Source organism: Pithys albifrons, chromosome 13 (genome assembly GCF_047495875.1).
Source record: "Pithys albifrons albifrons isolate INPA30051 chromosome 13, PitAlb_v1, whole genome shotgun sequence".
NCBI classification, from domain to species: Eukaryota; Metazoa; Chordata; class Aves; order Passeriformes; family Thamnophilidae; genus Pithys; species Pithys albifrons.
The window spans coordinates 12,381,609-12,395,713 of NC_092470.1; the positions used below are offsets into that span (position 1 = coordinate 12,381,609).

General features: G+C 39.3%; 1 protein-coding gene across 3 annotated transcripts in view; it reads left to right on the forward strand.

Moving 5' to 3' along the window:
- The window catches only part of ADAMTSL3 (ADAMTS like 3), a 172,671-nt gene that overhangs the window by 125,466 nt on the left and 33,100 nt on the right, over window positions 1–14,105 (forward strand). For all 3 annotated transcript variants that reach the window (XM_071568538.1, XM_071568539.1, XM_071568537.1), the window contains exons 16-18: window positions 5,290–5,576; window positions 12,485–12,614; window positions 13,657–13,849. In XM_071568538.1, the coding sequence (XP_071424639.1) occupies window positions 5,290–5,576; window positions 12,485–12,614; window positions 13,657–13,849 (610 nt within the window). The remainder of the gene's footprint in view (window positions 1–5,289; window positions 5,577–12,484; window positions 12,615–13,656; window positions 13,850–14,105) is intronic.

Below are 14,105 nucleotides of genomic sequence, written 5' to 3' on the forward strand. Positions count from 1 at the left end.
TGTAGGCTATAATAGAGCTGACCTGGAAATTCTTTTGTGGATTTCCTTACACCTTGTCCTGACAAAGAAAGCAGTAACTCATCACTCCTAGCCTTGTCAGATGTATTCCACTGCAGCCTCACTGTGTGAATAGAGCCAGGTGTTTGAGTTCCCAGTGTATGTCCTGTCACACCTGTGCAGTTTTGCAGTTTCCTGCATCTTTATTCTTCTTCACTTATTCTGGAGACATAGATATTTTTCATTTTTTCATTTATGATCCTCATCCTGTCCTGAGACCTTCCCTTCACATTTTCCAGAAGCATCTTCACCCAAGTCTGAAAGTTTCCTCCAGCCACTTGTTGCCGATGTCTCCTCTCGGCTGCCCCCTCTCACTGAGGTGTTGCTGAGGTGTTGTGCTTTCCCTGTCTGGGCACTCTGGGCTCTCCTGGGGCCCAACTCTAACACTCCAGCCAGATTCGACATTAGTTTCATATTACCTGTCTTCTGCTGCCAACTGCTCTTAACTTTAGTCTTCTAAAAGAGCTGGCAGGTAAGAGGAAATGAGAAATAACTGATCCCTGACTTCATTCCTTGTTGCAGATTGTTTGTTGGTCATGTGGACAATGGTTTGCAACCAGAGAGTTTCTCTATCAATCCTTCAAGCCTCATACCTCACCACTCTGGTCTTTTCCAACTAGAGTCAGATTTTTGGGTCACGGATTAAGTTTTAAAAAGAAACTGTAGCAATAAGTCATTACTTCTCCTAGAATAAATTATAACAAGATTTCCCTCTGTTTTGGATCTGTTTAACTTTGTTTTCTGTAATTTACACATGACACAGTGATAACTCATAGCCCTCCTCTGCCTAGCAGGAAACTTATGATTTCCTTGATAAAATGCCGTCACTTTTCATTTTAGTTACTCTCTTGTCATGCAAACTTAAGCCTCAATATCAAGTCTCAACTTCTAGTACTTCCTTTTATTACAACTGTCTTTCTATGCTTTTGTGTGATATTTTAGTTGATAATGAATAAGAGAATAAATGCAGCTGTGTTTTAGAACCCACAAGTGATGCATATGCCAAAAGTAGCTTGTGGAAGATAAATATTCCTGCCGCTGTGGTCTACCACGGCTGGTGTCCTGAATTTACATAGAGGGGAACGTTCAAAAGCTTCTTTTTTTATTATTAGCAAAATAAAAAATGACTGTCCTTAAAGCGAGGCCAAGAAAAATGTAGGTCTGACCTTTTTAGTTTTCAGTTGTGGAATGTGATGACAGTTGATACCAATCATTATTTTAAATGTTCTTCCCTTGAGCCTTCTTAGTTACAGTGAGATTCACAGAGAAGATCCAGCATGTTTTTGCATCCTTTTTATTAGTCCTAAGTTAAAGAAATAGACACCTCAACTGCTTTTCCATGTCATGGCTTAGGACAAAACTAAAATGTACTAAAAAATGGGTAAATTTTTTCAGTAATATGAGCTAAAAAGTCATCACTATGCTTGTGCAGTTGAACTCACTGGATGTGAAATGCAGTGTCTCTCATAATGGTTTTCACTCACTGTATTGGAGTAATTGTCACATAAATTTCCTCATTGCGCCTTTGGTGATAGAGAATTACCACTTTTTCGCAGCTCCTTCTTTGAAAATGAGCTGGTGGACTGAATGTTGATAAAACCAGCAGTGTGGCTGTTTAGAGCAGGCAGAGGTGGTACTGCAGGGAGGGGCAGGTTGTCAGCATTATGGAAGTTCTGCACCAGGAACAACCAACATTTGAGATAATTCACTTTCATCCAGCCCTCTTGGTTCACTAGAACTGGGATTAGTACAAGAGCAGCTTTTTTTTTTCCCATGATTTAGGCATTTCCTGTGCTAACTGAAAGCAAGAACTACAGGTATGAGTAGAATAAAATAAAAAAAATAAAGAACCACTGTGTTTCCCAAGTCTTTAGAAAGCTTCAGAGGGCTGTGCTGAGTTCAGTTTTTAGTTCAGATCAGGTTTGTTTGTGTTGGGCTTGTTCTGTCCCAGTTTTACCATCAGTAGTTTAGGTCACTGCCTCATTTCCCAGGTGACCCTACGCTGGCTTTTACAGCATGTGCCAGGTGAATGCAATTCCCATTAGTGTTGGACTGACAGCACTGCAGCCTGGGCCTGCCCTCTGCTGCATCTGTACTGTGTTCATTATTTATACCGGCACAGATGGGTATAGGAGCATTTTAGTTCTGGATTGCACTGGGAAGAGTGGCCGTACAAAAAGGCTGATTGTGAGAAGTTGAACCTGCTCAGATTTGCATTTTTCCATGCTTTTCCTCATTTTTTTTTATTTGAAGTCAGTAAAGGATCACCTCCACAAACTAATTTAAAGATCTCAGAAAATTCTTAGAGTTACCACTGTCCTACCCATTGTAAATACCTGGTGGTCTACAAAGCACTGTAGCACAAGGACTTTGGTGCTTCTTAATCCTGACCTGAGATGACTCTGAGTGTCACAGGCGTGAGTGCCTGTTGAAGGCAGGCTGAGTTTACTTCAGAGAATTATTGTGTCCAAAGCATTGCCACGTGTGTGCTGTGAATGCCACTGAGTAAACAGTACATCTCTTCTGAGATTGGTGGATTTTACTTTAGTGACCTGTCACAGGCATTGGTTTTGGATGTTAAATATGAAGTAAAAATAAAAAAAGCATCTGCCTGATCTAAAAATTCAGATAGAATTCATCTCTCTCATTGTCTAGTCAGTTCCTTGCTCTAATTTTGTGTTGGCATTCGCCATTGGCTTCTATTAAAGGTACTTAGTGTGACTTCAACATGATCATCCTTGGAGAGGTTCTGTAATTTAGGATTTCAAAAGTCATGTGACCAATTTAGCATATGCCAAGGTAGAATAAAAAGTATTTTGTGTTGCTTTTTTATCTTGCACTTCACTGAAAAAAAACCAGAAACTAATATTCAACAGGAAACCCTCAATTATAAGCTTGCTATAAGTAAAAGAAAAAATGTTTAGTATCTTTTGAGTTTCTTTTAAATCAATTGGTTGCTGAATGAAATGATTGCTGTGGTTCAAAGTTTCCTTTAGTTTATATAAGATTTCAAAAGAATGTGTTGTACATTATTTTTTGAATGTTTTGAATGCACTTAACTAACAGTACAAAAAAATAACACTAATTTCTGGTGTGCTGCTGTCATACTTTTACCAAAACAAGTTATTGCTTTCAGACCGTAAGCTGTTAGGTGTGGTTGGAACATGAGCCAACTCTTTTCAACTATAAATGTCCATCAATTTTATTTTTCCAATTAGGTACATAAATACAAATGGACTTAAAGTTGAGGGGTTTTTACACAGAAGGAGAAGAAAGTAATCATTCTGTTAAGACTTTGCACACTGGCCTTGATCCAATAAAGCACTTAAGTACAAGTTTCCCTCTGAACACATTATGGTCCCATTGACTTCAAAGCACAGCTAATATGCTTAAAGTTAGGCACATGCTTAAGTGTTTCATTGGATGAGGGTGATTTTGCCATGGCCACCTTATGTAGTTTGCATGTCTGTCTTTGAAAAGACTAAGAGATCTGATGATGTTTCAGAGCTAAGCTGATTTTATCTGCTGGAGTAAGAGAAAGCCTTCCTATGCAGCTTCTCCCATGGCTGTTCCATTAGAATTTGTTATCAGAAGCATCTGGACATTGACTCCAGCAGCTGTGCCCTTGGACTCATTGGCCTGTTTTGTTGTACCAGTAGGACATTTGCTCGGATTTGTTCACTGTAGGACACAGCCATCCATCATTTTGATAGTGCTCTTACAATAAAAATCAATATGGTCATCTACTTGGAAGCCAGTCAGACTTGTGAGGGGAAGAGCGCTTGCAGTTCTCCTCAGTGCCAACAGGAGCTGGGAGTGGTCTTTTGGGGACCATTGAACTCTAATGAAAATCCTGAGACTGTTCAAAGGAACTTCAGTGGGCCCTGATATATTTATCCTTGCAGTAGAATTGCACAGGTATTTCATTAATATCGCCATAGAAAATAGCCAGGTATCCTTGTAACCTCTATTGGAAATGGGAATAGTCTTTTCCCCCAGAGAAAGTCTGTCTTGGGGTCTGTCCCAGTCACAGCCTGGGTGACAATCCCAAGGACTGAGGAGTATCCTTACAGGCTGTCCACCCATCTGTTCTCCTTTTTTCCTGTTTGATTCTTCCTCTGTGTGCACTGAGGAGAGGTTATTAGCAGAAGATGATAAACTGTCCACAGAAGCAACCACACTGTTGACATTTTTCTGTGCTTACTGCATGCAGAGTGTAAATACTGATTTTTGTCTTACTCAACTGTTCTTGTATTTGTAAGGGCAGTTTTCCTGAAGTAGGGGAAGGATAATTCTTAATCCAAGGTAAGGGGTAAATCTTTGAATACTAATTTTGATCTTTCCTCCAAAATGCATTGGTCAAATATATCCTCCTGTATCTCATGGTGGTGTTTTGATCATCAGCTGCATTTGAATTCATAATTAAGACAACTGCAGCCTTTTGAAAAAAAATGCTATGAAACTCTGTATTTGGTTTCTTATAAAATAAACCCTGGAGCCACCATGGATGACTTTACTAATGAAACTCAACCCCTCAACTCCAGTGCCATTTTGAAGTGGCCCTCAAAGTCAGACAATATTATAAAAAAATCATGATCTGTAAAATAAGATTTTACTGAAGTTCATCAGGAACATAAATGATGGATTATAGACTGATCTAGTTTAGACCTCTTTACTGAAGATGAGAGGCTGCTTACAAGTTTGAATCTGAAGAGCAGCCTGTGGTGGTGGGCACTGGAGATAGCTGGATTTGAGAAGTGCTCCTCGTCTCTCTGATTGTTGATTTATTAGGATAACATAAGGTGAGGGCCTCTCAGATTTAAGCAGACTGCAAATATACTTTTGGTATATGCCCAAGTCTGTGTACCTGGAGAGCTATTTTATATTGTATAGAAATATCCTCATGAGTTTCTCCTTTTCTAACAGTGAGGGAGATGGAGAAGAGATTAGGTGATGTCCTTTTTCCTCAAAAAAGGATACGGCTTTCCTTATTACTTTTGGTTCTTTCTTCTCTTTTTCTAGATCTTCTTCTGTGAATTTTGGTAAATGGCTTGAGATGGGAAACAAGTGAGAGACTTAAGACACTTTGCATTCTATTTCGGCATCAAATAGTATAATGTATCATCTGCTGTGTATATAAACACACAACTCTGTGTTTTTAACTTTGCACACACAGACACAATTGCATGGAATGAAATGACAGTGTTTGCACTGCACTGTGGTTGTTTGCAGCTTTATTCCTGAGCCCTGGTCTCCGTGCAGTGCCACCTGTGGCAGAGGCATCCAGGTGCGGGACGTGAAGTGCCGAATTCTTCTCGCATTCACTCAGACCGAGGTTGATCTGCCGGAGGATGAATGTGAAGATGTGAAGCCACCAACAGAACGAGTCTGTCACCAGATGTCCTGTGACAGTGATCCTGTCCCCTACACACCAGAATTTTCACATGCTGAAGATGGCAATGTAATTTACGACTGGGAATACATTGGGTTTACTCCTTGTTCAGCCACATGTCTTGGAGGTACTTTTATTTATTTAATTATCCTGAGTTGTAAGAATTTGGCACTGTTTGCTGTTGTTGGGTGTTCTGTTAGGGTTACCCTGAAGTAGCTAAGTTGATCTGTAGGAAAACATGCAGCTACAAGCTGTAACATATTTCTGGCATATCCATAGCGCATTTCAAACTACTTTGTTTCCTTTGTCAAAAACTGACTTTATTTGGTTAAGTAAGGTGCAAGAACTTGATACAGCAACTTGCTTTAGTCTTGCTGCTGCATGAGGTTTTGCTGTCTGGTCAGTGGTACCAGCATGTTTGATGCATCTGTGCTGGGAATATTTACATGACCTATTTTTTCCTGGGAACTGAAAGTGTATCATTACAGAATTAAAATTCCCATGTTTGTTCCTTACCTTCCAAACTTTGCAGTACAGTAGAAATACAAAGTTGTAATTAGGGAGACTTGCTTTCAGCCTGGTGAGCATAAAGATCCAGCAGGAGTTTGATTCAGTCTCAGTGCACGGTATCGCTCCATAGGAACTCTGTGCCATACATCTGTCTGCAAGTAGTTAGGCGCATTCCTTTTTGCATGTAATCGAATCTCCTTGTCATCCTAAGTACATGTTACTAGACAAGGTTGCTGGTGCTGCTACTACATACTATACTTTGGGACTGAACACAAATGAGTTATGAGGTGTTAAGTGGAGGCAGTGGAATTGTGAACACACCTATATACGACAGGACTGCTGACATCAGTGGGAAGTGAAGACAGTTGTACCCATAGAAGAAATAAAAAATGTAGAAAAGGGGAGAACAGAAACAATTGGAAGCAGAGAGCCAGATAGAGCTCACAGACAGCAGCCTCCTTTGTGCTGTTCACCAGTTCAAACCTGGAAGACAAGCTGGGAGGGATGGACGCCCCAGGATGGGTCAGCAGGATGGTAAGTGACGGATAGTGCCTCCTTTATCACTTAATACTGCTGTTTACTGAGGGGGTTCATCCATAGGAATAACAGCACATGATCACAAAAGCTGGAACATCACATTCCCTGCACTCTCTGCAGTGGCTATTGTGACTAGCAAGGGAGGAGAGACTGTAGTCCAAGTAAGTATGTATAAACACAAGATGGAAGTGGCAGCTATTGTGACTGTCTCTTTTTTAAAGAGAGAAATGTTTTTAGAAATAAGGAAATTTTATTGCAAAGCAAAGTCAAGGCTTTCATTACTTCTAAATTTGTAGTTCTCTCATATCTCAACTGTACAATCTTTTCATTGCCTTCTTAAATCCACTTTACTGCTTTTTACCTAATGTCTTTGCCAGGGGTGTTCTGAAACTCCGAAGTTTTTGTATTTTGAGGACATGATCAGATACCTAGGCTGAAATAATCTCTAGTCTTTGCCTGCTATTTCACATGTGCATGTTTGCATTTGTCTGCATCTTCGTGAGTGAGTTTGTCCACACATAAAACTTCCACATAAAAACTAGCACTTGGTGTGTCAGCTGATGGTCATTTAAGGAGCCTGTGCTGAATACAATAGTTTCATCTGAGGGAATTTCAATATTACTGATGAGCAGAATCTCATGTTCAGCTTGATTTTGCTATTGAGGGAGCAGAGTGTGAATTCTGCTGTTGACTTCTGACCCTTTCATGAATTTGGGAGGTTCCTGGACCTAGAATTTTCCTATAGGTGTTTGTAGTAATCTAAACCATGTTTGATATGCAGTAGAAATCACCCACTTGAAGAAGTTTGAAAGACAATATATGTTTGTGTTCTTAAGACTTCTGTGGTATCATTGGGTACCGTGTCTAGAAATTTTCCTTATGTGATGCTCCTGGGAAATGTGGAAAGTTGTCAGGGTGTTTTATCAATGAACAGCTTCAGAAGCCCCCATGCTGCTATGCTAGTTAGGTACCAGTGATTTTTCCTTTGTATCAGTTCTGGTCTTCTGGCTGCCTTGGCAAAGGCTTTCAAACAGACCCAAAATTACCTGCCGATAAATAGTTTTAGGGGAACCAGACATCTCTTCTGTTTCCAACTTATTGCAATATACTAACTAGTGATCTCACTGTCTACTATTTTTCCATTGTGTAGTTCAAAGGAGCTGATCCGTTTCTGCTAAGTTTTATGTTCAAATTTCATTTCAATTAGATGAACTTTTTTGTTACAGGAAATAAATTTTGTCTGAGTTTGGAATATCCCAGTGTAATGTAAATTATATTAGGTACTTTACTATGTATGTATCTAGCAGTGGTTGTTAAAAGAAATTCCTGTGGATTTCTGTATCCTTGGAACTCCCTACCACCCCCATTTCTTCGTGCTTGACTGTCTCTGAATGGGAGAAAGGTCTGTGGGGTCTAAGTAGGCTGGAAGCTATTATAGGCACTATTTGGGCAATACCTGAATCTCTGTTTCAGAGCTTGTCACTTGTATATTTTTTTTTTTACTCCTTGTATGGACTAGACTTGTAATTCAAAGTCTTCTCTGGTCTCTGCAAAGAAAACAAAAAAGTGCAGGTGGAAACACTGGGGTTTTTCAGGTATTCGAGTTACAGAGAAAGATCTGCAATGTCAAACATTGTCTTTCCAGCTCTAGGGCAGCGGTAACACGAGTCTTGGGTCATCTGTGCCTTCTTGCACCAGACCCGTGTGGGTCATCACACAGCACAAGGAGAGCCATACAACCTGCAGCTTTGGAGAACAGCTCTGGCGTGCTATGGCCGTTCACGTAATTAATGCGCCTTTCATCAGCCTCCCATGAGTGCAAATAAAAGTTTTTAAGGCCAGTTTGTCATGAGGCAGATGTCACCTTTATTATCCATAGGAAGCTCTGTAGCCATCCTGAAAGGTAAAGGTCTGGGTTTCTTCAGTGCCTGAAGAAATCACAAAATGAAAATAAGCCAACTGTGCTTGGGGACCTCAGGATTTGGTTTCATTTTTTTCAGAATGTTTCTGGTGGTTTGTTTTTGTTTATTTTTGTTTTCTTTTCTTTTAAGTCTGCGGAACTTTGGCCCTGATGTGAGAGCCCCCACAAAAAGTTTAATTCTCATAATATCATCAGTAGAGAATTAATGGTTGTTATCAGAATGAAGAGTATGCCTGAAGAGAAATATTTGTGTTGTAATCTGTAGTATTTCTTTAGTTTTGTCAATCATTTAACTATTCAACAATAATTTAGAGGGATGTTTTCCATTTAAAAAAAATCACTGAATATTTTCTTGTTTAAATATACCTTCAGTTGCAAGAAGCAGATTTTGGTAGTTAAAAGCAAATATTATTATTATTTATACTCTATAGGCTTCAGAAATTATGATTTGGGCCCCCTAAAGTAATTACACTGGCCTAAAAATAATGACATTAAACAGCAAATAACATAGGCACTTCCTGTTATTTCCTCTCTAGTCTGTGGCTTTGGAAACTTCAGGGTGAAGTCAAGTTGTGTTTTTGAGCTTTTGTCTGGACCATAAGGGCTAAAAGTTTACAATTTTATTTATAAGAAACCTGAGATTCTTAGAAAATTAATGGATTCTAGCCAAATTTGAGGGCTCTAAGAAAAACAGTGACCTTTCTGAGACTCACATAGCATTTGCTTTCAACTTGTGTTGTAATCAGTTGGTAACTGTTACTCCTATCACCAGTTTCATTACCTGCAGATGCTGTTTACTCTTTCACAGAAGTATAAAACAAATTTACAGAATGGCTCAGGGATACTTAGCACTTGGCATTTCTGCTGGTTTATTTTCAGCTGATAGTATGTGTTTGTAAGTAGCCACCGAACTGGGACTACCTGTGCTCCCTTTTCCAGCTACAGAAAATAGATCCACCCTCTTACTGTTTGCACAGCAGCTTTCAACCCTTGTTTTCTGTGTTCTTTAAAAGAAACAGAAACAAAATTCTGGGCTTTTTTCAAGCATTTTGGTCTTTTATTAGTTTCATGGACTGTGTATTTCACTGCATGAAAAAATTGTAAAGGAATGTAAATGTATGTGGTTTGAATGCTGGGTTAAAATAGAAAATATTCCATTTCATGCAATAGTAGGGTAATTACTACAATAGTGCATCAGATTACTGTAAAAATACTTAATGCTCCCTGCTGCATACATAATGTTTTAGTTAAATTATCTACTCTGTTTATATTACAAGCCAAGAAAATCATATATATATAAAACTTTGTTTGTTTGAATAATAGATTTTTCCGTTTTCCAATCAGTGTAGAGTAAGAAATTTATCAGTGATTGAAGTTCCCAGCTAGTGGAAAATTATGGCCTGGGGTGAGAAATGTGATTAATTGTGAAGACATTTAAAAAAATGTAACACCAATTAAGTGCAATTATTTATTGAATAAAGCTCTTGGACTGAGGAACAGGAAGAGAGTGCATGGAAGGTTTTTAACAACTCTGTAGTATCTCTTTTGTACTTGCAGCATGAAAACAAGATGTAAGTTTTCTTTCAATAAGGCCCCCGTGGGGAAGAATTGCTATTGCAGTTTGTGCTCTGTGCTTGACTCAAATGAAATACACACCACATTATCAGCATTTTCTTCTCGTCATGCAATTAAAGCCTCGCAGGTCGTGCTGTAGGGCAGGAATGGCTTAATGAATCCCCGGTGGCAATTTGCAGTTGAAAGCCCATCACCTGGGATGATGTGCCTTTTGTTCATTTGGCTGCCCAATTTAGCTTATATAACACCGAGATAAAAAGCTCCTGTGGGATTATTGCCAATATAGATGGTCTGAAAGGAATCTTGTTTCATGCCCCTCCTTTGTGTGAGGTATTGAGAAGATGCTGCCTATTGCAACCTGTTCAGGGCAGCAGCATCACCTTGGAGTGCAGTTTGCCCTCAGGGCCACAGTGAGGTCACTGAATCTGAAGGTTGGTACCATAGAGTGAAACTTGACTTAAAGTGGAGATTATATGGATGCTTGACATGATCTTGATTGCTCATCTGGTCATGCCATTTCTGCCAGAACACAATCCTTACTTCTCTCCTGTAGACAGTCAGATGTGCATTTCCTTCCTAAGGGGTAAGAGAAGCTGCTTCTGTTTAAACAAACACATGGGGATAGACTGGACAGAAAACACTTTATTCCCCTGGTTCTCAGTCTGCAATAGCAAAAGAAATATTTATTGGTTTGTCATTTGAGCATTTTCCTACCTGCATTATAGTAATGGTATTTGTTGTTAAATATTTATTCTCAGCCTCACTAGTAAAAGTGTTTTCCCACAATGTGTGTGATCTATGTTAACGTAATTATCAACACTTCGATACAACAGAACTGAATAGGTTGTCAATCATATTTAAGGTCAGGTCTTTTGTTCTATAAAAATTCATCACTTTGTAGATGTAGTCAAAACATTTATATAGCAAGGTCTTTCTGAACTGAAAATGAGTCCCAGAGGGGATCTCGAGGTGTACCAGAGAGCCTGAAAGAAATTGGAATCTGTGTTATTCTGAAAATCACTGCTGGTTTCCCCCTGCTGAAGTGTCTGAATAGCTGGACTGGCTCAGGTTTGCAGAGAGGGGTTGTGGCCTGGGCTGGCTGATACACTGCACTAAGTCAAAATTGTTTATAGACAGAAGGAACTGCTTTGGTTTAGGAAAAGAATGACAATGTTCATAGACAGGAGAGAAATATGGGCGATTGGCATGGAGGAAGAACTTTCAGTGCAGTCTGCTGGAATCAGACTGGCTGATGGGCAGCAGTGCCAAGAAAGCAGTCGTTGTGCACATTTGATACAGGGTCAGGAATAGTTGTAGTAGCCTTTGATAACAATAGTGGTGATGTTTTGTGGTAATGTCATAGGTGATACTGTGAAGTGGTTAGTGAAGGTTTTCAGGTAAAAATGCAGTTCTCTTTGAAACCTTAGGAGCTGGTTGTAAGAAAAGAAATATAACCTGCTGCTGAAAACAAGTTTGTATCCTTACAAAGTCACTGGAGATAAGTGAAAGATAAGAATGAAATGGATTTAAGTTCTGTAAAGCTGTAACTCTTTTTAGCCAGAAACAAAAGAAATAGGTATTTTATTATTTCAGTGCAGTTTTTGTTTGATAGGGTTATGATTACATTGCTCATGTGGAACATCTCAGATACACAGAATCCCCCAAGCACGTCATGACCATCTTGTATTTCATGTGCATGTGAGTGAGCTTTGAAACTGAGCAAGGCTTTCATACTGAAAAATACGATATATAAAATTGGATAATTACATGGGTTTAAAATAGAAGTAGTTCACAGAATGTGTATTCACTAAGCTGACTTGTTCTTAAGAAAACTTATATTACATTTCATTTTGACTCATAGAAATTTGAGTATTAGTAATCTTTCATGCTTCAGTAATAAGATCCAGGTAGCAAGAGCTGTAGATCAGAAGGTGCCAAGAATGATCACAAGTGAGGAAAGCTCTAGGCTGGGTCAGATTTGCTGCTTTCAGCAAAACTATTGCATCTCTTGGCCACTGTGAGGATGGCTGACTAAACATAGAACCTTTTTCCTGACTATAGTTTTGCAAGTTTTCTGCATTTTTTATAACAATTTTTGCAGATCTTTAGCTTCTTAAGGGCAAGGTAAGTGAGAAGGAATCACTTTCACCTGATTTTGGCACTGAAAGAAATAGCTGGCTTAGGACCATTACAGAACCAGCAGATGTAGCCTCTGATAGTGTCTTGACAGAAAAACCTATTTCCTGTTGGTTTTCAGAGAGGTAGGCTGTCACATCAAGCCTTTTAAATATCACAGAAGTAAAGTTCAAGGTATAACTCACAAATATCTTTTAAGCATGAAATACACAAAATTCTCTGTGTTCCTGAGATGTTACTTTTAAGCCTACTATTTAATTCAGTGTTCAGAGCTTTTTTACTATTATTCAAGAGTAACCTTTACAGAAACCTCTTCCATCTTCACTGTTTCATGAGTGTTTTCTTTTTGAATTCAGGAACACAGGAAGCCATTGCAATGTGTCTGCATGTAGAGACAAAACAAGGTGTCAATGAAACCCTGTGTGACAATTCCAAGAGGCCACCACCAATGACTCGTGCTTGCAATACGAAGCTTTGCCCTCCAAGGTAAATCCAATCATGTTGTGGCAAAGAAATGGTTAATATGAACATTGTTATATAAACATTGGCTTTCTCAGAAAAGGTTCAGATTGTAGGGCTGTGGTACTGCTTTGGGATGAAGTTTCACTGCTTCTGTTTTTAACAAGGTTTTGGGATTGGGGTGTTTTTTTGGTCTTGTTCACTCATTTTCCACTCTTTGCATCTCACTAATAAAATAGGAGACATTTTCTGAATTAATTCTCTTCTATGTTGAATATTTGCCAGAGCTGGAAAAAGAGGCTTAACTCTTCTAGTTGTAGAAAGAAAATTTTGAGGACATTTCTGAAAAAACAGAGAATAATTGCTTTCTATCCCTACTAAATTAAAAAAAATTGAAATCATGATTTAAAGACACCTTCATTTGATGCTTCTTTGGTAGCCCCGTGTAGTTCTTATGGCTTCTTATGTTTATTGGGAGATTCTGGGCAAAGAACAAGCCCAATACAGATCCAAGTTCATTTGGTCACTTGAAAGGGCCATATGTGAAATTTTGACCTGCGCTGCCTTATTTACTCACTTTTGATCTCTGACATCCCTGATCCTTTGCATATTGTTTCTATGTGTTTGCAGAAACCTGCTCTTGCTAAATGTAGGGAAGAAGTTAACAGGAACAGGATGTTTTATAGAAAACACATACACATTTAAAGGAAGTTTTGCAGATGTAAGAAAGGTCTATTTACATATTTACATTTATAAATATAAACGTCAGCAGGTTGCCAACAAGCTGCTTTTTAAGAGGAGCACTTCAAAAGGAAATGCTGGAGTTGAGTGTGTTTGAAAATTACTCTGTATTAGTTAATAACTTGTGCCTTTGCTTGTTACCTGCAAGTTTATAAATGCAGTTTATAATTTTGGGTTACAGCTGAACCAAAAGGGGTGTATTAGCCATTGACCAATAACTGTCCCTGCAGTTATGTGTTTTGCTAGGCCCTGTTTGGGTAGGATTGCTCCTTCCCCAGTATGAGGTGTGTTTTTAAGAGATCAGCTTTTGGCTGTGCTGTTGGAACAGGTGGCACAGCGGCCCTTGGAGACGCTGCTCGGCGACCTGCGGCGTTGGGATCCAGACCCGGGACGTGTCCTGCCAGCAGCCCGGAGGGGCGGCTGCTGCTGCTGAGGAGTGCAAAGACCAAAAGCCTCACTCTTTACAAGCTTGTAACCAGATTGATTGTCCTCCTGTTTGGCACGTTGAGGAATGGCAACAGGTATGACTGGGTTACAGAAATAGTTTAAATGTGATCCTTTGGCCAGGCAGGTAGTTCTGGCATGGAAGGCATGGAAGGTAGTTCCTGGCCTTCTGTGTGTTAAGTGTTTCAAGTTATGTCCTTAGAATAAACTAACCCTGGGTCAGAAACACTGCTTTTGGCTACTGCACCAATGCATACTCACAGAATGAGGTGTAAGTCCTTTCTAAGATTTCAGGATACCAGTTACTCCAGACATCATCTCTCTCTGTCTTTC